The 25429-nt window shown below is 44.8% G+C and overlaps 1 protein-coding gene across 1 annotated transcript; it reads left to right on the top strand.

Annotated features, from left to right (window-relative positions):
- Nucleotides 1–18087: 18087 nt before the first annotated feature.
- Nucleotides 18088–24173, top strand: CUNH9orf152 (chromosome unknown C9orf152 homolog). Its single transcript, XM_040242308.1, has 2 exons — nt 18088–18781; nt 23357–24173. The coding sequence occupies exons 1-2, from the start codon at nt 18589–18591 to the stop codon at nt 23866–23868; spliced, it is 705 nt and encodes a 234-aa protein (XP_040098242.1). The 5' UTR covers nt 18088–18588; the 3' UTR covers nt 23869–24173.
- The last annotated feature ends 1256 nt before the right edge of the window (nt 24174–25429 follow it).

The following is a 25429-nucleotide window of genomic DNA, read 5'->3' as shown; positions in this document are numbered from 1 at the left end:
TTTCATTTCAACTAACAGTTATTATATGTATTGTTGAACTACCAGAAGAAAACAATAAAGTTGAGGTAAATATTTCATTCTTCTTATACCTGTTGTAAAAAGCACAGCTACTGGACTTCCCTAGTGGCACAGTGGATAGAAATCCACCTGCTGATGCAGGGCACATAGGTTCAATCCCTGGTCTGGGAAGATCCCAGATATCACTGGCAGCTAAGGCTGGGCAGCACAACTACGGAGCCTGTGCTCCAGAATGCGGAGCCACAACTACCGAGTCTGCAACTGCTGAAGCCACACGCCCTAGACCCACCGCAAGGAGAAGCCCGCGCCCTTCAGTGGGAAGTAGCCCTGCTTGCCACAACTAGAAAAAGCTCGTGTGAAGCAAAGACGACCCAGCACAACCAAAAATAAAATAGTATAGCTAAACAAAACTAGAAAACAACAAGCACACCTACTGACTCTAGTGATGTTCAGTGACCGAACATTTTCTGTAAGCTTATTGGCCTCTTTTTTTTTAAAGTATCTGTTTAAGTCTTTTGACTATTTCTGTATTGGATCTCTTTTTATTTTTTTTAATTTTTTAATTTATAGTTCTTTATATTTTCTAGGTACATATTTACTGACTGATGTTTGTATATCTACTGTGTGACTTGCATTTTTACTTTTAATGGTATCTCCAATAAGAAATCAAGAATTCCTTAATTTTAATGTAGTCCATTTTACCAATAATATCCTTTATTAGTAGTCATTTTTTTTTCTGTCCTGCTGAAACATTCTTTGCCTTCCCCAAGTAAATAAATATTACTCTATGATTTCTTTCAGAAGATTTGTTTTTTATATTTGGACCTACAATTCATCTAGTATTGAGTCTGGGGTATAATTTAAGACAGAGGTCAAGATTATTTTTTTCCCATGGGATATTCATTGACTAAACACTGTTCATTAAAACGATCATCTCTTCCACCCCCACCACTCTGCAGTGCTACCTTTGTTATGAACATTATCAGCTGTTTTCTTTCAGGGGAGTTTTGTTTTGATATAGTTAAAAGTGACTTGATGTCTCTTTAACTTAGGTTCGCCTTCTGCTTGGAACCCCCAAGTGAATTCAACACAGGGACTTTCGGAGGGGAATATGACTGTTGTCAGTAAACAGAGGGTGTCTTCAGGTAGTATGTCAATTAGCCTTCAAGCAAAGTACAAATTCCAGTTTCTGGATGGACCAAAACTTTTTTCCAACCTCTTACCCCATGCCTCCTTGCTTCTACCGATGGCAGTAGGGAGAAGTCAGAACTATAAACACCTGGTTCTCTTTCCCTCCATATTCACAAGCTTTCTGAAGGCCCAAATGATCTACATTTTAAGTCAGAGACCGTTTCACTGCTTTTCTCCTTCTGCTTTGACCAATAAGCGGAATGCCCCCTCTCCCAGGAGAGCAGGGCTAAATTTAGGGGCACGGAAGCTAAGTTAGAAAGTCAGAAAAGGCTTATTCCTTCATGATTCACCAGTGAAGAAGTAGGAAGGCTGCTGGGTCTGTCTCCACCCAGAGCTTCTGGGGAGAAAGAACCAAGCAGCCTGGGACAAATGGAAAAATAACTTCCAGGAGGTTAAAGGTTCAGCCAGTGTTTAACCTGACTCCAATCCTCAAATGCCCTTATGTTCTTGGGTTCATCCCATCTCCAAATCCACATAATACACAAAAATAGCCCATCAGTATATCCAAAAGTCAAGTTAAATATAAAAAAAATCAATAAGAAAAAAAATCAATAGGAAAATTATGCCAAATTGAGCAACTCTCAAGTTGGGTGATTTCTATGAGCCCATGGGGGCGGTTAACAATACCTTCTGGGATTCAAAGGACAGAGATGCAGTTGAAATCTTTGGTAAAAACAGACTCAGAGAATGACAGGACTTTCCATGCACGCCCCTGGTGTTTAGTGCATACATCTGGATCTGTGCACAAATGAACATGCTGTTCATCTGTCTACCATGCTGGCCAACAACAGAGCAGAGCCTGCGACTTGGATAACACACCTGAGCAGAAACCCATTGCCAGGGTAACAAGACAAGGCAACATTTACAGATCGAACAGCTGTGGGTAAAGTCCAGACTATCAGTCTGTGAAATGAGATTTGCTATTTTCCCCTGAATGTGTAAGAGGTCAAGAGACCGGCAGCAGCGCAGAGGGCCCAGGCCACACCTGTGTTAAGATGAAGCCGACAGCTCAGGCCTACAGCGCGTCCCTTCTTTCATGCCACCCTCCCTGCACCATCCCCTCACAAAAAATGCATCTTGGCAAACAGATTATGGGGCGACAGATCAAACTGTTTCTAGATGTCAGCATATTTTTAAAGCTTGTACAAAAATATTATCTGATGACCTGATTGAAGCTGTTTAACCTAGTTATTTTTATTTTTTAATTTTTAAAAACTTTTTACTTTATTATTTTTTAATTAATTTTACTTTACAATATTGTATTGGTTTTGCCATACATTGACTTGAATCCACCATGGGTGTACTTGTGTTCCCTATCATGAACCCCCTCCCTCCTCCCTCCCCGTACCATCCCTCTGGGTCATCCCAGTGCACCAGCCCCGAGCACCCTGTATCATGCATCAAACCTAGACTGGCGATTCATTTCACATATGATATTTTACATGTTTCAATGCCATTCTCCCATATCATCCCACCCTCGCCCTCTCCCACAGAGTCCAAAAGACTGCTCTATACATCTGTGTCTCTTTTGCTGTCTCACATACAGGGTTATCGTTACCTTCTTTCTAAATTCCATATATATGCATTAGTATATTGTATTGGTATTTTTCTTTATGGCTTACTTCACTCTGTATAATAGGCTCCAGTTTCATTCACCTCATTAGAACTGATTCAAATGGATTCTTTTTAATGGCTGAGTAATATTCCATTGTGTATATGTATACCACAGCTTTCTTATCCATTCATCTGCTGATGGACATCTAGGTTGCTTCCATGTCCTGGCTATTATAAACAGTGCTGTGATGAACCTAGTTATTTTTAAAAGAAAGGTTTGCTAAAATCAAATGTGGGAGAACACGTGATCTCATGTTTCCATTTAAGTCCAGTTTCAACATGGCAGAATATGGGTTATAGAGTAGTGGAATGAAAATGAACTTTGAGAGCAAGGTGTGAGTTCTGTGCTGCTAGTTCTTAGCTGTGAGACCTTGGGTAAGTAACTCAACTTCTTTGAGCTCCTAAGACAGCGATGATAATATCTGCTTCTCAGGAGGTTGCAATGAAGAAATGGGTTGAATATTCAAAGCATCTCTGTTGGGTTCTTTAACACTGGAACTGCTTAGGTTAACTCAGTGACAGTAAAAATATTCTGAGAAGGTAGGAAAAAGGCAACAGTCATAACTCTACCTGGACTTGCCTGGGGGTGCCGCTGGGTAACTGCATTACCTTCGACGTGGGAGGCAGCCCTGGCTGGTCAATAGGAGGCATTCTTTGCTCTGACACTTTGCCATCCTCACGGTTCAAATACTTTCCAACTCTTTTCTCTGACTGGATTAACTGGCTCTGTCTTTATATGTTTTGAAGACTGATTAGCTGGGCCTATCACCCTCCTGTAAGGAAACCTTTATTCAGTAGAGCTTTTATCCCAGGCCACTTCATAGGCCACTGACTAGCTGTAGATGGTGCCCACGGAGGATGGTGAGGTCACATGGCACCAAACATGCATGAGGAAGCCCTCTGGAGGAAGTAATGTGCATGTGGGTCCCTGTGGCTGGCAAGAGTCTTGCATGGTTTATCCAGTACCACACTGGGCATCTCAACCAGCAGAAGCTCATTAAACAGCTGCTGAAACATCAAAAGCACTCAACTGGTAGCTCAGACGGGAAAGCATCTGCCTGCAGTGTGGGAGACCTGGGTTTGATCCCTGGGTAGGGAAGATCGCCTGGAGAAGGAAATGGCAACCTGCTCCAGTACTCTTGCCTGGAAAATTCCATGGATGGAGGAGCCTGGTGGGCTATAGTCCATGGGATCGCAAAGAGTCAGACACGACTGAGCAACTTCCCTGGTGGTGGACTGAGGTCCTCAGCTGCTTGTGTGGCTATGACTCAAAGTCCCCACTAGAGGGCAGGAAACTTTAAGATGATGGATTTTTTTTAAAAAACAGGTGAATACACTGGAAAAATGATAATTATTGGAATAATGAACAATCATAGATAACTTATATGTATGTATTCAAAGGATCAGAAACTCCCCTAAACACTATACATGTGTTATTCATTTCTAATATTCTCTTCACCTGGTTCTTCTGAGAAACTGTAATTACACAATTGTTAACTTGTTTTTCATTTCTATCTCTACCACTGGATTAGAAATTCCATGAGGATAATGTCTCCTTAGTTTACTATTCTATACTTATCAGTGAGTCTTGAATGTGGTAGTTGCTAAGTACTTTGAATAAACAAACGGTGAATGAATTGGATCTTGATGTCAAAACCAAAAGTGCGGGTTGTTGTTATTATAGCATATGGAGTCTTGTCATTAGTTAATATTGTTTTTAAACTTTGTAATATCTCTTTAGGTACTTTAAATCAGTTATTAAGTGACTGTTCCATAATGTTTCTTCAATAGCATTTGTGTGTTATATTTTCGGGGAATACTGTTCTTTTATAGGGAATGGTGAAAGTGAAAGTGTTAGTTGCTCAATCCTATCTGATTCTTTGCGACTCCATGGACTGTAGCCCGCCGGTCTCCTCTGTCCATGGAATTCTCTAGGTAAGAGTACTAGAGTGGGTTGCCATTCCCTTCTCTAGGGGGATCTTCCCAACCCAGGGACCGAACCTGGATCTCCTGTATTGTGGGCGGATTCTTAACCATCTGGCACTGTTAAAATTAAAATCCATAAGATTATCTAGAAAACCCAGAAATAAACCCATGCACCTATGATCAATTAATCTATCACAAAGGAGGCAAGACTACACAATGTTGGAAAGAGAGTCTCTTCAACAAATGGTGCTGGACAGCTACATGTAAAATATCATTTTAGATCATTCCTTAACACCATACACAAAAATAAGTTCAACGTGGATTAAAGACCTAAATGTAAGACTGGACACTATAAAACTTCTACAGAAAAACATAGGCAGAACACTCTGACAAAAATTGCTGCAATATTTTTTTATGATCTGTCTCCCAGAATAATGGAAATAAAAACAAAAATAAACAAATGGGACTTACTTAAACTCAAAATGCTTTTGCATAGCAAAAGAAATAATAAACAAAATGAAAAGACAACCCACAGACTGGGAAAAAATATTTGCAAATGACGTGACTGACAAGGGATTAGTCTCCAAAATTTACAAACAGCTCATGACACTTAACAGCATCAAAACAAACAACCCAATCAACAAATGGGCAAAAGACCTAAATAGACATTTCTCCAAAGAAGAGGCACAGATGGCCAAGGAGCACGTGAAAAAACATTCACCATCGCTAATTATTAGAGAAATGCAAATCAAAACTACAGTGAAATATCACTTCACACCAGCCAGAATGGCTATCATCAAAAAATCCACAAACAACAAATGCTGGAGAGGGTGTAGAGAGAAGGGAATCTTCCTACACTGGTGGTGGGAATGTAAATTGGTACAGCCACTATGGAGAACATTATGGAGGTTCCGTAAAAAACTAAAAATAGAGCTACCATTCCTGGGTATATATCCAGAGAGAAACAGGGCCCAAAAAGATACATACACCCTAATGTTCATTGCAGCACTGTTTACAAGAGCCAAGATACAGAAACAACCTAAATACCTGAATGTCCATAGACACACACACACACAGACACACACACACACACAGACACACACACACACAGACACACACACAGGAATACTACTCAGCCATTAAAAAGAATGAAATAAGGCCATTTGCAGTAACATGGATGGATGTAGGGCACGTCATACTGAGTGAAGTAAGTCAGGCAGAGGAGAAATATCATATGACATTCCTTGCACATGGAATCTAAAAAGAAATGATACAAATGACCTTACTTACAAAACAGACTCGAGAGACTTGGAGAATGAACTCATGGTTGCCAGTGGGGAAAGGGATAGTTAAGGACTTCGGGAAGGTCAGGTAAACATTGCTATATTTAAAATGGATAACCAACAAAAACCTATTGTATAGCATTTGGAACTCTGCTCACTGTTATGTGCCTGCCTGGAGGGTGTGAGGGTTTGGAGGAGAATGGATACAAGTATATGTATGGCTGAGTCCCTTCACCGTTCACCTGAAACCATCACAACATTGTTAACTGGCTATACCCCAATACAAGATTCAAAAATTTAAACTAGAAAATCCATAATATTTTCCTTTAAAAGAACCTGCACTATTATCTTATTATATAAAGGTACTATAATTATCTGGACCAATTTGTGAATGTGCATTCAACAAGCTTTTTCAGTGCAGACCTCATGCCGGGTACCGCTCTAAGGATTTCACATCCTTATATAGGTACTATTATTAACCCCATTTTACAGATGGGAAAACTGGAGCACAGAGAGATTAAGAAACAAGATTTAAAATTATTAAGTGGTAGAATTAGGATTCAAACCCAGGTATTCTGACTGTAGACTTCCCAGGCACATAATCACTATACTGCTATACAATCCACTTAATGATTTTACACAATCATTACATAAAACAGTAATTGCATAGGTAATGTTGGGGCCCAGGGTGGGCCACCTCAAAATATGCCACAGTGGCATATTGATTATTTTGGATAGGGCTTCCCTGGTGGCTCCGCTGTTGAAGAATCTGCCTGCAATGCAGGAGACCCTGGTTCAATTCCTGGTCGGGAAGATCCCCTGGAGAAGGGATATGCTACCCACTCCAGTATTCTGGCCTAGAGAATTCCATGGACAGAGGAGCCTGGCAGGCTACCATCCATGGGGTCGCAGAGAGTTGGACATGACTGAGCAACCTTCACTTCAGAGTTATTTAAGAAATAGCCAGCACTCTGTGGCCCTGCTCTCTATCTCCCTGAAAGCAGGAAATAGATGTCTCATGTGAAGGGTGTACTCTCTGTGTCTGGAGGTAGAAAGACTCCTTTACCACAGAGATAGGAATTCAGGCTGAGAAGCTTGTATAAACAAGTCTTGTTACTTCTTTAAATTATTACTCCAAGCCCAAGCTCCCTTTAGATTCTTCACTAATGAGCACCCCAAACCCAAGTTCCTTTGTCCTGTCAATTCCTCACAAATTTATTGTTTGTCTAAAAAGTATAAAGGTTGCCTGCTTTGCTACTGATTGGATACCATTTCTATGAGACCTCTGCCTACACTAATTTCTTTTTCTCCTGCTAATCTATTTTGTGTCAATTTTATGATGAGTTCAGACACAAGGACTCAAGAGGTGTGGAGGGAGAAATGCACTCTTGCTCCCAACAGTAATTCTGACGGGCCACAAAAAATAAATTTGGGAAAACTTCTGTGATTTTTCACAATGAAATTTTAATCCACTTGATATAACATTGTTGGGAAAAGAAGGACAAAAAGGTCAGAAAATGTCCTTGCCTCCCAAAATCTTGTTTCTAGACAGGGAGTTATTTTGTCACTGAATGCTGAAAAATCAGAGTCTCTTTTAGGAGAAAAAAAAAAAAGCCAAATGCACAAACCAACTAACAGGCAAAGCTCAGCCTGCTACAGTGCAGAGCTGTTGACATATCAACAGGAAAGCCAAAGCCTACAATGCAAAAAAGACCTTTTAATCTCATCAAAAGGCAAGACATTTTTAGCCCAGGAAGTTTTGCAATGAAAACAATATGCTACAACCATGTGACTCAGCAATTCTACTCCTAGATGGAGGACCCAAAGGAACTGAAAAGAGGTATTCAAACAAAAACCTCCACGCTGATATTCATAGTAGTACTATTCAAAATAGTGCCATTCACAACAGCCAAAATGTCCATCAACAGATGAATGGATAAACAAAAGGTGATGTGTTCATACAATGGAATATTGTTCAATCATAAAAGGAATGAAGTGCTAATAACAGGCTATAACAAAGATGAACCTTGAAAATATTATGCAGAGTGAAAGAAGCCAGACACCAAGGGCTACTTATCGTATGGTTCCATTTTCATGAAATATCCAGAAGAGGAGAATCCATAGAGATAAAAGCAGTTAGTGACTGGGAGGAACTAGGGATCCAGGGGAAGGGAGAGTAACTCCCTGGGTATGGAGGTTCTGTTTGGGGTGATGAAATGGTCTGTAACTAGATGCAGGAGGAAACAGCAACCCACTCCAGTATTCTTGCTTGGGAAATCCCAAGAACAGAGGAGCTTGGTAGACTGCGGTCCATGAGGTTGCAAGAGTCAGACACAACTGAGCAACGACACAATAACAAATTACAACACTGTGAATGTACTACAAACGCTTAAATTGTTCACTTTTAAAAAGTTAAAAATGTGAGCTTTATGTTATATGAACTTTACCTCAATAAAAAGTACAAATTGAAAATAAATTTTAATTTGCCCTAAATGGGAGGGAAATCCAAGGAAGAGGGGCTATATGCATATGTGTGGCTAATTCACTTTGCTGTACAGCAAAAACTAACCAACATTGTAAAGCAACAATACTCCATTAAATACATTTTCTCTGTTGTTTCAAAACTGTAAAACATTCAATTCTATCTGTACCATGCACCCCACCAAGACATCTACATTCTTTTGGTTAAAATACAACCAAGCATCAAACCACTGTCATTTGTTTCAACTGCTTTTTGTATTTGCTAAAAAGATGGCAAAGATCATAAAACTCCCAGAAGAATATAAATACTCAGATACTGATAAGATTTCTTTGAACACTCTTATAATTTAGTGTGATGAACTGACTGTGCCCCAGTGGGCTATGCGGGCAAAAGATGTTTTGGTTGAAAAGACAGCTTGAATTATGCAGCATACATTTAGAAAGCATTCTTTTTAATTTCTTGAGTCTTGAAAAAGTCATTGAGAAATTAGGATGGGTGGTTCATACTGTGGATTGCTTTTCTCAACATCCAATTCAGTCCTCTGATATCTTAATAAAGCCTGGGAAGCTTTAAAACAACTACATTTCCCAGGCTTCCTTGCAGCTAGGATGCTCTTCACCTAGTACAGATGCTTTGGGTTCCGCCAATCAGATGCACTTTCAAGAATTTTTATTGGCACAGAGGCAGAATGCATGTGTCCATTTGTAAGTGTGGTTCATGGAAGAGGTGGTGTGACCTGAAGTCTAGAAGTTGTCCTGGCAGCTTCCTCATTTTGCAGGTGGTTTCCCAATTCAGTAGTTTGAGCATCAGTAACAACATATTCAGGGTCAGGATTGTTCCAGTTATCTGTTACTGTGTAATGAACCATCTCCAGACTTCCTGAATTAGAACAACAGCATATTAATATTTCTCATGCATTTACGGGACTCAGGTAAGCAATTCTCCCTTAAGGTCTCTTATGGAATTACATTTAGATGTTGGCTGGGATGCAGGTATTGGAAGGCTCAACTGGGCTGGATGTCCAGGGGGCTCACTCACATGGCTGACAGTTGATACCGGCTATGGGCTGGTAGTTCACCCGGCAATGTTGACTGAAGCACCTACATGATACTTTTGCAGCATCTCCATGTTGCTCAGGCTGCTCACAGCATAGCCTTTGGGCTCAGAGAAGGAGCAGCCCAAGAGCAACATTTCAAAAAAGCAGGAAGTCAAAGTCACCAGAAACTAAGGGCTGTGACAAGAACAGGCACAGTATCACTTCCACTACTCTCTGTTGGTCAAACGATGTCACACAACCAACCCACGTTCACAAAGATGAAGATGCGGTCTCCATCTCTTGGTGAGGGCGTGGCAAACTCAGCTGCAAAAGAGCGTGTAGGATGGAGTTATTCTTTATGCCTTCCTTGTAAAATATAATCTGTTACAAGGATAGAGTGATTTGGAGGGCTAAAATTGTTCTTTCTGCTTTTCTAAGCACCTACATCCCTATGTGAAATCTCCTTCTGCTTAACTTAGCCAGAGTGGGGTCTGTTGACTACAATAGGATCCTGACCAATACTGGAGGGTGAGGCTTCACTATCCCCAGGCAAACAACATTCCAGTAAATTACTCTGTATATAACTGAAATAGAGCAATGATGCTCTGGGCTTTAAAGCATCTGCAATTGGAAAGTCTTGGTCTTGGCTAAGCCATGTATCAAGAAGTCGCTTACCCTCACCAAGCCTCAAGTTTCCCATCTGCAACACAGAAATGCAGATGATAATAATATGGCACCTAACTGCATATATTTACTTTGCAGATTAAATGAGCCCAGGTGGAATATCACCACCAAAGTCTAGCCCATGGGAGGTAATGCTAGGCGAAGTTTGTTTTGGTTGTTTACTCAGCTCATACTGCCTCCCTCTCTTTGGGAATTGCTCTATCTGCAAACACAGTGAAGAAGCTGGCCTAAAGGCATCCTACTAAGAGCAGGGAAGACAGGCTACAAATCCACATAGTCTGGCTCTATAGTCTACGCTCCTAACTCTGAAGCTGAAAACTGAAGCTGATTGCAAGTCAGCTAGGAAAGAAGCGGGCAGTGCAAAGGGTGGGGATGCCATGGAGATGGGGCTGGAGATGAGGGTAAGTAGATGAGTATTTTAGAAGACAAAGAGAATGGTGCACAGCAAAGCTCCAAGGAGGAAAAGACGTCAAGGGCGTTCAAGAACGTGAAAGAGGGCTAGCATGGCAGAACTTTCTCCCCTTGTTCACACTGTGGCCCACCTAGAAAATGTTACTCTTTGTATGGGCCATGGGATTAGATGGATGAGCTGTTGGTGGCTGGAGGCACCTGCCCTGGGGTCTGTGGGTCTCCATCTCAGGCACATTGTACATTTGTAGGAAATATGGTCTAGAATGTAGAAAGCAAGAGGAAAGTCAACCAAGAGATGTGTGGTAAGACAGACCCAGGATATGCATGACCTCATAGGCCATGAGAGAGACTTGAATGCTAGTCTGAGGTCACTGGGAAGCTACAGATCAATTTTAACTAGGGGGAAGACATAAGCCAATTTGCCTTGTGACTTCAAGAGAACAGGTTGATTGCTGAGAAGAGAATGGATATGAGAGCATGGTATAGCAGCAGGGAACCAGTTAGAAGGCTGTTGAGTGTACGGATTTGGGATCTATTTCAGAGAAGAACTACCTGGGCTGGAGATGAATTCAATATAAAAGGTGCAGGAGAAAGGATGGTGATGTTGTATCTCACAGGGTTCTCAAGGGGGATTAAGTCTGATTCCGTACACATTCCTCCAAAAAGTTAAAGATTTACCATGTGATCTAGCAATTCCAGTCCAAGATACAGATCCAAAAGAACTGGAAGAAAGGATTCAAATACTTGTGTACCCATTTTCACGAAAGTATTGTTCACAATAGAAAAAATATGCAAACAAGCCAAATGTCTATCAATGGACAAATGGATAAACAAAATGTACTACATTCATAAAATAGAATATCATTCAGCCATAAACAGGAATTAAGTACTGATACAGACTCCAATATGGAAGAACCTTTAAAAACACCATGCTAAAAGAAACAATCCAGACACAAAGGGAAAAATAATATATGATTCCACTTATATGAAGTACGTCAAGTAGGCACATACATAGAGACAAAGCAGGATAGAGGTTGCCAGGGACTGGGCATGAGGGTGGATGGAAAGAAACGAAGGGTTATTGCTTAATGGGTACAGAGTTTCTGTTTGATGAAGGGTTCTGAAAATGGATAGTTGTGATGGCTGTACAACTTTATGAATCTCCTTAATGCTACTGAACTGTACTCTTAAAATGATTCAAATGGTGAATTTCAAGTTATGTATATTTTACCATAATAAAAAAACTGATTATGTACATGGAGTGATTAGCACATATCTAGCCCACAGTTGTCTGGACTCAATGAACTAAACCACTGTTTTCATAGGTCTGATACACACTCTTCTTTCTCAGAGAGGAATTGCTCTCATTCCATAAAGCTGGGAACCTCGAACTTTTAAGCCCTGGAGAGGGCTTCCCTGATGCCTCAGTCAGTGAAGAAACCACCTGCAATGCAGGAAAGCCAGGTTCTATCCTGAGTCAGGAAAATCCCCTAGAAGAGGGCATGGCAACCCACTCCAGTATTCTTGCCTGGAGAATCCCATGGACAGAGGAGCCTGGCGGGCTACAGTCCCTGCAGGTCCAAGAGCAGACATGGCTTAGGGACTAAACCACCACCACCTGCCCTGGAGCACCCTTTGACATCCTGAGTCCTTTCCCATCTCACCAGGTTTCCTGCCTGTCAACATGGAACCCCAAGTCACAGTCCACTAGATAGGCCTGAGAGAGTCAATTTCTAGGTAGGTTGATAAGAAGTCCAGGGTTCCCAAGGAGGAGAGCGGGGTCTGGAGTTCTCAAAGAGGAGAAAAGGACAAACTTTTTTTTTTTTTCATTCCTTAGTCCTAGTCACATAAAACATTTTTTTCTTTAAGCCCAGAGCTGATGATTACACAACAAAACAACTCAGCTTAAACTCTGTACTAAAGATTATATAACAACAATGTATCCTGCCTGAGGACTTGTTTCTCTTTCTTGAGAACCTTCTGACTAATCCTGTTACCTTAAAATGTATACCATGGGAGTGGGCTTCCCTTGTGGCTCAGCTGGTAAAGATTCTGCCTGCAATGCAGGAGACCTGGGTTCTAATCCCTGGGTTGGAAAGATCCCCTGGAGGAGGGAAAGGCTACCCACTCCAGTATTCTGGCCTGGAAAATTCCATGCACAGTCCATGGGGTCTGAAAGGAGTCAGACAGGGAGTGGGTCTGGTAAGATCTTTCTTTGTTAGTTCTAATCTTGTCATCTTAAATGTAAACTGTGGGGTCTAGTAAGACCTTTACAACCTTCAGACATTCTTCTGATTTGCTGTAATAACCAACTTTAAAAAGTATATAGCTCCCTTGCTAAGACTAGTGAGGTGGCAGTCTCTGTACCCCTTCTGATGTCTATGTCAGAAGCTTTCTCTCTCCTTTTTATACTAATAAAACTCTGCTACACAAAAGCTCTTGAGTGATCAAGTCTGGTCCTGGTCCCGAAGCTAAACCTTCTTCTTTAGAGATCACGAATCTGACATCGTTCACCAAAAGCGGTCAGGCTGAGCCCCCTTCTCACTGGAACCAGCAAGAAGACACCCAGGGAGGATCCTATCCATCACCATCTTGTCCTTTTGGTCTAAGGCTACATCACCAAGCTGTGGGGTGGGATAATTTTAGAGTGAAATTAGTACAGAGAAGAGGAAAAACTAAACATCAGGGTATCTTAAGCTCTTCCTAGAGTCTCTAGGGGAAAGGACTTAAGTCCTGCACCAAGATGGAAACCACTCCTGTTGACCACCCACTCCTACACATACCTGGCTCTCCTGGCCTTTGGCTCACAAACCACCTCCCCTGTGGTCTTCTTCAAGTCTCTGAATCTCCATTCACCCTTGGCTGGCCTTTATAATGCCTCCGGTCTGAGTGATTCTCTCTGGAATAGTATTCTAGTGATAAGTGACGCCTTTGTCACCTATGTCTTATAGAAGAGCTGGGCCCTTTGAACTGGAGTGGACTTGGATCCTCTAGGTCTCATTTCCTTTACTATAAGCTTTCCTGAGAGCTCCAGGGAAAGCGGTTCCTTTCATCGGTGACCCTGTTAGATTATGCACATGCTTATCTCTCAACACGGACTTTGATTTTCAGCTTCACTACAGTTTAAACCGTACAGAAAAGAGAAAATATTTTTTCCAAATAACAGGGCATCTCATCCCTCTCTGGTGTCTTGAACCCTAAGTAAGCTTTTTTCTTGCTCCACTGGTGAGTCAACCCGAATAATAAATCATGTCCTTCTAGTGGTAGCTGTCATCATTTTTCAAGAAGGGCTACAGCTTAATCATATTTTTTATTTATTTCAGAGGACTCTCTGGGATGGGATACCATTGCCAATTTTTTTTCTTACACTATCATTACTGTTATTGCAAATCATAGGGAAAGGGAAGTTTATTCAATAAGTGGTACTCTGCAACAGGGCAATTATCTGGAGGAAAAAATAGCTAGATTCATGCTTTATCTAAAACTCTAATACTAAAATCAATTCTAAATAGATGAAAGATTTGGGTATTAAAAGAGAGGAACCATATGAATTAAGGAAAGAATTTAAGCTTCTAACAGGCAAGCAGCCAGCAGCTGGTAGCCTCTCCTAATTCCCATTGGAATACCTACAAAGATTCAACCAGAGAAAAGGATAACAATTACTATTGAAAGATGAAGACTGACAGGTGTCAAATGCAGTAGAAATTGAGTCCAATTTTATGGCAGATGCAGCTGGACTAGAATGGAGGGGCCCGTATTATCTTCAGCTCTGAGTAGAGAAAGGAAAAGTATTGGTCATGCAGTCATGTCTTACTCTTTGCAACCCTATGGATTGTAACCCACCAGGCTCCTCTGTCCATGGAATTCTTCAGGCAAGAATCCTGAAGTGGATTCCATTCCTTGAGAAGGAAAAGTGCCATTTCCTTCTCCAGAGGATCTTCCTGACCCAGGGATTGAACCTGAGTCTCTTGTGTCTCCTCCATTATGGGCAGATTCTTTACCATCTGAGCCACCAGGGAAGCTGCTGCTGGAGAAGTGAAAGTGAAGTCGCTCAGTCGTGTCTGACTCTTTGCGACCCGTGGACTGTAGCCCACCAGGCTCCTCTGTCCATGCGATTCTTCAGGCAAGAATACTGGAGTGGGTTGCCATTTCCTTCTCCAGGGGATCTTCCCGACTCAGGGATAGAACCCAGGTCTCCCGTGTTGAAGGCAGACACTTTAACCTCTGAGCCATCTACTAGAGGCTCCCTGATTTAAAAAAAAAAAAAAAATGAATGAAGAAGCTTGGGCTATTTCCCACCACTGTCTCTCAACCAGTAACCCAGAGACTCGAGAGTATGGGCAGTTAACTCTCCAGAGCAGTGGAGAATTTTAGACACACACCAATATCTAGACACCACCCCAGACTAGGTGAATCAGAATATTTAGGGGAGGCACTCCAGCATGGGTGTTTTTTTTTAAACTTCCAGGGTGGGGGACTTCCCTGGTGGTCCAGTGGTTAAGAATCCTCTTTGCAATGCTGAGGATTCAGGTTCGATCCTTGGTCAGGGAACTAAGTTCTCACATTCCATAGAGAAACTAAGCCTGCACGCTGTAACTACTGAGCCCATGCATTCTGGAGGCTGCACGCCTCAACTAGACAATCTGTGTGCCACAACAAAAGACCCAATGCTGCCAAATAAATAAATGAATGTGAAAAAAACAAAAAAACTCCCAAGGTGGTTTTGAGACTTCCCTGGTGGTCCAGTGGCTAAGACTCCAACCTCCCAAGGCAGGGGGCCAGGTTCGATCCCTGATCAGGGAATCCGACATGCCACAAGAAAGAGCAAGGATTCTGCATGTCGCAACTAAGACCCAGTAGAGCTAAACAAATAAACATTTTAAAAAACCTCCCAAGGTGATTGTAATGTGTAACCAGACTGAGAACCAGTCTTCTGCATATATTTCTCAGGCGCTATTCTACAGGGCTGGAAGGGAGATCTGGAGATTCTATCTCCCCACTTTTGACCACCCTGGCTCTTTGGTGACATTTCTGTCCCTCCTGGCAGTCTGGGATGCCCCTCTTCACTGTTTTTTCTCCTGTCATTTTGAGTTCACCTTTTATGTTTTTCAACATTACCTTCTTACTTCTGCTGCTAAGTCGCTTCAGTCGTGTCCGACTCTGTGCGACCCCATAGATGGCAGCCCACCAGGCTCCCCCGTCCCTGGGATTCTCCAGGCAAGAACACTGGAGTGGGTTGCCATTTCCTTCTCCGATGCATGAAAGTAAAAAGTGAAAGTGAAGTCGTTCAGTCGTGCCCGACTCTTAGCAACCCCATGGACTGCAGCCTACCAGGCTCCTCCATCCATGGGATTTTCCAGGCACTTCTTACTTCTACCTGCCCCTTAATTATTGGTCTTCCCAGAGCTTGGTATCTTGAAATAGCCTCCTAAATTTGAAATTTCATTCAATTCTAAGACTTCAGCTGCCACATATGGGCTGAAGACTTCCATTCTTAGGAGGTAGGGTGAACATTTTCACCTTCATAACCCTCTTCCTGGAGTATATACTCTCCCACTGATGGAGCCCTCCCCAACCCAAGCCAGGATAATTGTGGAGGGCTTGAGGAGGTGAGAGAAAGACAGTGAGACCATTTAAACAAAATAGTAGCCCAGAATTGTGTTAAAATATAATCTTGTAAAAACTACCCTAGCCTACACTGTTCATCCCCTCTCTCAATAGCTAGAACGTAATGACAGACCAGAGGCCAAGACAAAGAAGTTAGACACTGGGAAGAGAGAGAAGAGAGAAGGCAGAAGTGCACAGGAGAGACCCCTCTTCTACCCATCAAACATGAACTTGAACAAGCTAGCAGGGACTGAAAAGGGAAAAGAAAGCAACTTTAGACCATCTCTCAATTCCCTGTATGCATGACTGTCTAATGATAAAACTTTTCCAATAATGAACTGTATCTTTTTCACAAATGACGACATCTGTATCTCCTACCAAGCTTCCAGCTCCCTCCTGATGACTCAATGACCAGAGGCACTTCAAACATCACATCTAAAACAAATCCCTCTTCCTCTCCATCGCCCCAATCTGCTCCTCTCCTGTGCCATCTCTATGAGGGGTCTACCACTTCTCTACCTGGTAGCAGTTAAGGTGGGTTCCCCCAGATCCAGATGTTGAAGTCCTAACTAGTACCTCAGACTGTGACCTTATTTGGCAACTGGGTCATGGCAGATAGAAACGTTGACTTAAGATGAGGTCATTAGCATGGATCCCAATCCAATAGGATTCGTGTCCTTATACAAAGGGTCAGTTGGACTCAGAGACACACATACAAGGAGAACATCATGTGAGTACAAAGGCAAAGGTCAGGTGATGCTTTTACAAGCCAGGAAATGCCCAAGGTTGTCAGCAAACCACCAGAAGCAACAGGAGAGGCATGGAGCACATTCCGTCCCAGATCCCAGAAGGAACCAACCTTGCTGACACCTTGAGTTTGGACTTGTGGCCTTCAGACCTGTGGGACAATGAATTCTTGCAGTTGAAGCCAACCCGTTTGTGGCACCTTGTTACAGCAGCACACACCAGCCAACAGAGCATCGAGCCTACGTGCATATGGCACATATGTGCTGTGTGCCCTCAAGCATGTCTGACTCTTTGCGACCCCATGGACTGTAGCCCACCAGGCGCCTCTGTCCATGGAATTCTCCAGGCGAGAGTCCTGGAGTGGGCTGCCATTCCCTTCTCAAGGGGGTCTTCCCAACCCAGGGCTTGAACCCCCATCTCTTACGTCTCCTGCACTGGCAGGTGGGTTCTTCACCACTAGCACCATCTGGGAAGCCCATATGGCATATATCACCTAACAAAGATTTTACACTCCATCTCTTGTCCAATGTCTTATGGCTAAATACCATCCCACTGCTTTCCAAAATGTCTCTAAATTCAGCTGCTACTGTTTCCACTGCCTCTGCAGATATTTTGGGTAACTGTGTTAGGAGAAGATAGAAAGCTTAATTGGTCAAATGGAGCCCAGGATAGATCGAAGCTGATGTGTGTGAGAGAGAGACAGTTTAGGATTCAAACCGGATGTAGGCATGGCAGGGCTGCCAAGCAGAGGGGGAGGGTGCACCCAGCTGTGGGTAAGACAAACACCAACCCGACTGGCTGGGAAATGCTGAGACCACAGAGGCTACACTGAATGTCAAAGGGGGTGGAGCTGGCTGGGGGCCTCGGCTCGCTGGGGCTGGGCTTTCTCCCGGGTTGCACACCGTGGGGGTGAGTGGAGGTCTCAGGGGTACCTTTGCTGCTGGGTCGGTCTCCCTCTGCCCAATGCTGGTGCATATCCCCTGGGCACCAGCTCCTTCGCCAACTGCCAACCAAACGGGCAGGTTTGCTGACAAGCATCCACAGTCCAGTCCGAGAAGCGTGAGCCAAGTTGGGCACTTGGCCTCTCTCAGCACTAGCTCCAGCTCTGCCAGGAAACAGGAGGCGTCACAGGAGCTCCTGGATTCTGCACTTTAGGATCAAGCAGTGAAGGACCTGGAGCAGGACATCCCTTGGGCCCTAAAAGGATCTGAGCAGCTGGGCTTGCCTTTCGCCCGGTCCCCAGCTCCTCGGTTTCTCACTTCTATTCACTCCCTGCCCTCTTCTTCCTCCTGCTGCCCTCCAGTCCTCACGCTTCTCCCCCATCCGTCTCTGCTATCACCTTCTTCCTCCATTCTGTATCCCCTTTGGACCCCCTCCTTCCCTCTCCCTCAATCTCCCTCTTGCAGCGCGCCCCCCCTCCCCCAGACTTTTTCCTTTTCCTTACGGTCCCTTTCCACCCCATTTCCCCTCCTCCATTTCTCACTCTCCCTACCTTGCTCTCCACGGGATCTGGCTACCTTCCTCATTTCCCTGAGCCCCACCACCCCCTCGGCCCCGCCCATCCGTGTTTGCTTTCCTCCCGGATCCGGATGAAGGGGTTGCCCTGCCCGTGCCCCGCCCTGCCCCACTTCTGGCAGCTGGGGTCTTACTACATGGCCGAGGGCTCCGGGCCTCAGGCCCCCCGGAAAGGGCCCCTGCTTAACATCCAGCTCCTGCGAGCCCAGTATGAAGGCCTGAGACGGAAGCAGAGGGCCCAGGCCCACGTCGTGGTGCTCCCGAAAGGTAGGGCTGGGCAGGTGCTGGGGGCAGAGGACCTGGCTGTGGGCAGAATGGGTGGCAGAGCCGTGGGCACCGCAGGGCCAGGCCTCTGTGGGCCCCCCCAGTGGACAAAAGCAGGGAGACAGGGTCAGAACAGAGGGGCTAGTGTGGGTGCCAGCTGAGGCAGGGGGCTCCAGCAGGGGGGCTGGCAGGCTGCATGCCACCGTTCCTGGCCTCTGCTCTTAGATTCTGATCTTGCTGAACTGGTCTGCCTGGTGAGCTGGGCTTGGCCCCCCCGGTAGGCCACGTGCGGAGATGGGAGCTGTGCTTCCTGGCTGGGTCTCACTCGGGCACCTCCTGCAAACCAGGGAAATGGGCTCTGGAGAGAGAACATGTGATATTTCCAACAGCCTGGGCATTGGCCAGAGGAAACACAGGGCTCAGGCACCCAGGAAGCACCCAGGCTTACCCACCAACTGGAGAAGCATTGAGATATAGAAGCCCCTCCTTCAGGGGAGAAGCCTCCCTTCCACTAGGAACTCAGATTTATTCGAGGAGGAATTTAGGAGCACAAGACTCAAACCTCAGCCCCTCACCCTCTAAACCCAGAGGAACAAGTCAAGAGAAGCAGGAAGGCCCCTGAGAGGTGTAGTCTGTGCCCGGGGGTTTCTGTGGTGGTTTGCTTCATTCACACTCCCTGGGAGCCCACCCTGCTCTAGGCTGGGCTGGGAGGGAGTCAGGGGCCAGAGGGACTTCACTGCTGGGAAGTGACAGGAAGTGTGCTGCCATGGGCTAAAAGCGCCAACCAGTGGGATCTGTCTGCACTGACCTGGCACAGCCAAACAGCACCCCCATCTGTGCAGGGCAGAGCTGACAGTTTCCTAAAGCTTTCCCATCCTCAAGGGTGTTTATTCATTCCATCACTCAACATTCATTAAACCTGTATCAAGTGAAAGCTGATTTAACACAGCTGTAATTCAGACTCACAAAACTATGTCCTGTGTATGTCCCAAAGACATCACAAACTCAGCACACCACATAGCATTTACCACCCCTGCCCCAGCCTTCCCTGCTAGCCCCTTTTCCTGCATCCTGTAATTCAGAGCTCCTGCCTCCATCATCACCACGTGATGAGCAACCATGTCATGAGTTACGACAGGTTAAGGCTCAGTCACTGCTTCTCCAGGGAAGACTTCTGACCCACAGGCTCGGTCAGGATCTTTCAGGGTACTTCTTTTACAGCAATCTGCAAGTTCACATTCCCGCTCTAGCTGTGAGAAACAGTGTGCTGTCTGATGGGATGTCCCTGTACTTGGTCTCTGGAGGACAGCCTGAGCCCCAGCTTTGCCACTGACTTGCTCTGTGAGGCTTTGAACAAATCCTATAAATTCCTCTGTGATTCAGTTCCCTCATCTGTCAGTTGGGAATAACTACAGTCCCCAAGGTGTAAGATTGTGGTGGGAACAAAATAAATGAATATGGATAAAACTCCTTGAGACTTTCTGTGCTGCTCAGCTAAGGACCAGGTCACCAGGTCATACGACACTGAGTTGGAAGGATACTTGAAGCACTTGGACTGGGTGTGAGGATTAAGGTGGTTCTCCAGGGAGAAATCAGAGTCCGATTACAAACTGGGAAAGTGGTAGCTGCTCAGTCGTATCCAACACTTTGCAATTCCATGGACTGTAGCCTGCCAGGCTCCTCTGCCCATGGAATTCTCCAGTCAACAAGACTGGACTGGGTTGCCATTTCCTTCTCCATGGGATCTTCTGACCCAGGGATTGAAACCGAGTCCCCTGTATTGCAGGCAGATTCCCTGGTGGCTCAGACAGTAGAGAATCTGAGCAACTAACACAGTCACTTTCAGATTATAAAAATGAGGTGAAAAAAATGGTGGTAGAGGCAAAAAAGCAATTCTACCTGCATGTTAGCAATAGGCTGGATGGTGATACCACCTAGTGTGATAGGGAATATAGGAGAAAAATATTTCTGATAGAGAGAGATGAATTTGTGAATATGCTACATTCGAGGTCCAGTGGCTATGACTCCCAACACCAGAAGGCTGGGTTCAATCCCTGATCAGGGAAATACATCCCACATGCCATAACTAAAAATCCTGCATGCCACAACTAAAGATTCCATGTGCCACAACTAGGATCCGGCCCAACCCACATGAAAATTTTTAAACGTGCTGCATTTGAGGGAATTATCTGTAAAGCTTGGATCTCAGGAGAGTAATTTGGGCTGGAAATATAGGTTTGGGGTCATCAACAAATTGTTGAAGTCACAGGCATGGATAAAATTGCGGGGGACAAATGTATAAACTGATAGGAGGCTGGGAGGACAATTAGAGGTACAGAATGCTAAGTTATCGAAGGCACAAGCAGAGGAAGAGAAGTCAGAGAAGACAGCAGTTGAAATGGTAGCAGATGAACACCAGCCTGAAAAAGGAAGGAAATTCAGACAGGCTGAATCTTGGATGAACCCAGATGAATCTTGAGGACATTACGCTAAGAGAAATAAGCCAGTCACAAAAAGCCAAATGCTGTAGTGATTTACTCATATGAGGTGCATGGAGTTATCAAACCAGAGACAGTAAGTAGAACGGTGGTTGCCAGGGTGGGGGTGGAAGAGATGAAGAATTGTCATTTAATGGGTAAAGTGTCAGTCTGGGAAAATGAAAAAGTTCTTGAGATCAGTTGTACAACCAAGTGACTGGACTTAACACTATTGAACAATACACTTCAAAATGGCTAAAGGTGGTAAGTTTTATGTCTTATGGGTCTTGCCATAATTTATTTTTCTTAAATGGAGGAGAAAGCCAGGAAATATTAATGCCATGAAGCCAAGCAAGCAGAGGGAATTTAGAAGACAGGAGTCCTCTGTGTCCAGCACATCTGAGACCCAGGAAGACAGAGTGGTTATCAAGACCAGCTCCCACTAAAACTAGATTTCAGCATCTCAAGACACGGAGTTGTATCTGGAGGGGCAGGTATTCTGGGAGCTGATTAACGGCAGGCAGGCTCTGGAATTAGCTTTCCTCTTAACATTATGGGACATATTCAGGTTCTAGAAATGGCAAGTGTTTTGGATTCCTAGCACTGGAGTCCAAGGGCTCCTCCTGGCTGTACTCCTTCAACAGTATCTCTTTACTCCCACTGTGGATGTTGTCACCTACAGGGCCTTCTGCAGTGACAAATATCAGAATGCTCAAGGGAGCTTTGCTGACATTTCAGAGGCAATTCCAGGCTTGGCACAGGCCTCCTTTCTGTAGGAAAATGACATTCAGTCATTCCTCCAACCCTCGCCACCACCAAGAGTTGACAAGAAACTGCCACGTTCCACAAGGTGGTAAAAAGATGTCCCTGAGAAGGAACAGAGGCATCAGCCCAGCTGCTCATCCCTGAAGCCAGGGCAGGAGACCGGTGCTGCAAACATGTTTCCAGGACAGCAGCCATGAGATGAAAGATAAAGACCAGTCCTCCAACGGAGAAGGCAATGGCACCCCACTCCAGTACTCTTGCCTGGAAAACCCCTGGACGGAGGAGCCTGGAAGGCTGCAGTCCATGGGGTCTCTGAGGGTCAGACACGACTGAGCAACTTCACTTTCACTTTTCACTTTCATGCACTGGAGAAGGAAATGGCAACCCACTCCAGTACTCTTGCCTGGAGAATCCCAGGGATGGGGGAGCCTGGTGGGCTGCCATCTATGGGGTCGCACAGAGTCGGACACAACTGAAGTGACTTAGCAGCAGTCCTCCGAAAGGAGCTGCTTCAAACACAGCCCCTCCTCTGCCTTGGATGCTAAACCCATCAGAACCCCATAACACCAAAGAATAACCCCTTTCCACTGGCCAGTGCATATGAGTCACACCTGTGGGTGGACATGTGCGTGCCCTTGCTCCTGGTTGTTCCTTCAGCCTCAAATGTGCGTTTCCCAGCTCTCCCTAGGGTTCACTCCCTCACCTCAAAGACTGGAATCTATTATTAAACTCTCTCATTCTTGAATTTTTTTCCACAGCACTGCTTACCATTGGAACTTTTATTACCATATGTTTGTTTGCTTATTCCTTTTCTACTCCATTGTTTATCCCAGGACTTGGGAATACAGTAATGAACACCGAGACAAAAACTACCCCTTTATGATGTGGTCTAGTGGAGTAGAAAGTGAAAGGGTTGGATCCCTGCATTGGGAAGATCCCCTGGAGAAGGGAATGGCAACCCACTCCAGTATTTTTGCCTGGGAAATCCCACGCACGGAGGAGCCGAGTGGGCTATGGTCCATGGGGTCACAAAGAGTCGGACACGACTCTGCAACTAACACTTTCACTTTCTACTTCACTAGACCATATCGTGAAGGGGTAGATTTTGTCTCATGACCTCAAATATATAATGCCTGGCACATTATAAATACTTAATAATGGACTGAATAGTCATGCGTGGCTGGGTGTGTGTTAGAGACAGTGCGTGCACTGGGGATCTGGCTTCCTTGATGTCCTGGGCATGGACTTTCTCAGCTTAAAAGCTCTGAGAACCCCCCAAACGAGGGCTGCCCCTGTACCGTCCAGCGGTGACCCTGTTGGTGCCTTGCTTTCTCAGGAGGGAACCTGCCCGCCCCAGCCGAGTCCCTGGTCAGTGCTGTTTGGATTAACAAGGAGAGAAGGCATTCCCTGACCCCGGAAGAGGCGCCTCCTGAGGCAGAGGAGACGCTGGAGGAGGATGACAGGGGCTGTTTCCAGACCCCCGAGTCTCCATGGCACACGCACCTAGAGATGCATCGCCTGGTCCAAACCTTCCACCAGGGAACCGGTCTTCACGTAAAACACAAGGACAAGTTCATGGGCTCTGAGCAAAGGCTCCCAGGCTTGTTTGAAGACACTCAGATGACTCAGCAAGAGACCACCATCCCAGAAACAGCCCAGTCTGAGTGCCAAGCGGGCGAGTCACAGACAAAGGCAGTGGGATCTGGCTTCCACGTGGGCACGCAGGGCCCTCCTGCCATAAAGAGGCCACATCGGGCTGGAAAACCAGCTCACTATCCATTTCCCCAGAGGAAAACTCCTAGGATCTCCCAGGCCGCCCGGAACCTGGGCTTATATGGTCCAGCCTGAAGCTCTCTACTCAGAGGCCTCAACTTTGAGGCCACGTACGGCCTCATCAAGGAAGCTGGGAGGCAGAGGCACAACTAAGGCCTGGAGCTGTGGGCAGAGCTGAATGACATCAGTTGTGGGTCAGACTGTGGGAAATGAACTTCACAGTGGGCACAGGGTCTTGTGCCTCAAAAAAAAAGAAAAAGAGCTGCTCACAGCTCAGGATGAAAGAGTGCTGTCCCATCAACACAGCCCCATTCTGCTCATGTCAGAAGACAGTGCTGTGGACATCGGCTCGGTCCCTGGATCTAGAGAATTCTGAAACATAAAACAGAGACCCTAGTCAATGGAAGCCTCGGCAGTGCCCTGGAGTCAACAGGCGTGGGCAACCGTGTTTTCAGTAACTTCTGAGGATTCCTCACATGTTCTGAAGAAGAGGAGCTCTGAGAACTGTCTCCTTCTGGTTGCTATGCCTGGAGGCCAGCACACTTAGAAGTCATTCCCTTCATTCATAGTGACCACAGCATTTCAGCCCCAGCCTCCCAGAATTTAGTCACCCTGAGTAAAAAGGGTCAAAACAATGCTACCTACTGTTCTCTGTGTTTAAGGGTCTTTAGGAAGAGTTGGTGATCTCTCCCCTCTCATTGAGACTGCGCATTCCAGCCTCATTATAGATTTATTTCCTTTTCCCCTTCTCCCTCCACCCTTTCTTCTTTCCTATTTGTCTTCTCTCTCCTTTCCTTTCTCAATCTCTCTCTCAATCTCTCCAAATTAAACACTGCCCATCACTGCAGATATATAGTAACAGAAGCCTCAGAGAAGAAAACAAAGCAATGTTCCTGCTTGGAAAGTATATGTTCCTCAAATACTGCTCCCTTTTCAGCCACCTTTGAACCATTCAGATCCTTCCTGGTATATTTTAAACCAAAGTGAAGCAACTGTTACTTGGTTAGTGGGGAAGAAAGTATCTTACCTGGTCAACTTTAATCAGCACACTTAAACACACCTAAGCTGACTTTTCCTCAGGCTAGCTTCTCTCTCTCTGTAAAGTTTCACCCACATCTTCCTTTTTCCCCATGGTGCTTCTGTCTTGCCCACCCACATGGAGAGTTGTTAGCTAGGAGCGTCATTTTCTCTTAAAAACACATATGTGAAAAAAAAAGAAAAAACACATATGTGCCTTCTTGAGCCACCCTGAAACTCCCTCCAACCTGGGGATTTATTTTGATTCCTTTTGTCAATAATTAATGAGTCAGTTGTTAATTTTTTACAGTCTAACAAAAAATAAGACATTTTGCTGAAAACAAAACAACTTTATCCTTCGCTTTTATTTTAAAGAGGCTTCCCACAAGTCAGTCCTCTTTCTCCCATGGTAATCAGGATAGGATATGTTTTGCTGAGTAACAAATAAGCTCCAAATCTCACCATAGAAGCTTACTTTTTGTTCACTCATAGACATCTCACTGTGGATATGGGCAAACTTCCAGCCCAGCTCTCCTATAAGTACTACTACTAATTCAAGCTTCTTCAATCTTGTGGCACCACCTTATCAACACTGGTTTCCCTAATTACTGCAGCAGCA

The sequence above is a fragment of the Oryx dammah genome, unplaced genomic scaffold, assembly GCF_014754425.2.
Source record: "Oryx dammah isolate SB20612 unplaced genomic scaffold, SCBI_Odam_1.1 HiC_scaffold_1, whole genome shotgun sequence".
Classification (NCBI taxonomy): Eukaryota; Metazoa; Chordata; class Mammalia; order Artiodactyla; family Bovidae; genus Oryx; species Oryx dammah.
This window is presented reverse-complemented; position numbering and strand designations above follow the sequence as displayed.

What these genes read in the sequence shown, in the direction of transcription:
- CUNH9orf152 (XM_040242308.1), top strand. Translation starts at nt 18,589, where the DNA reads ATGAAGGGGTTGCCCTGCCCGTGCCCCGCCCTGCCCCACTTCTGGCAG. An exon ending in CGTCGTGGTGCTCCCGAAAG is followed by an intron (nt 18,782 to 23,356) that starts GTAGGGCTGGGC and finishes TTGCTTTCTCAG; the next exon opens with GAGGGAACCTGCCCGCCCCA.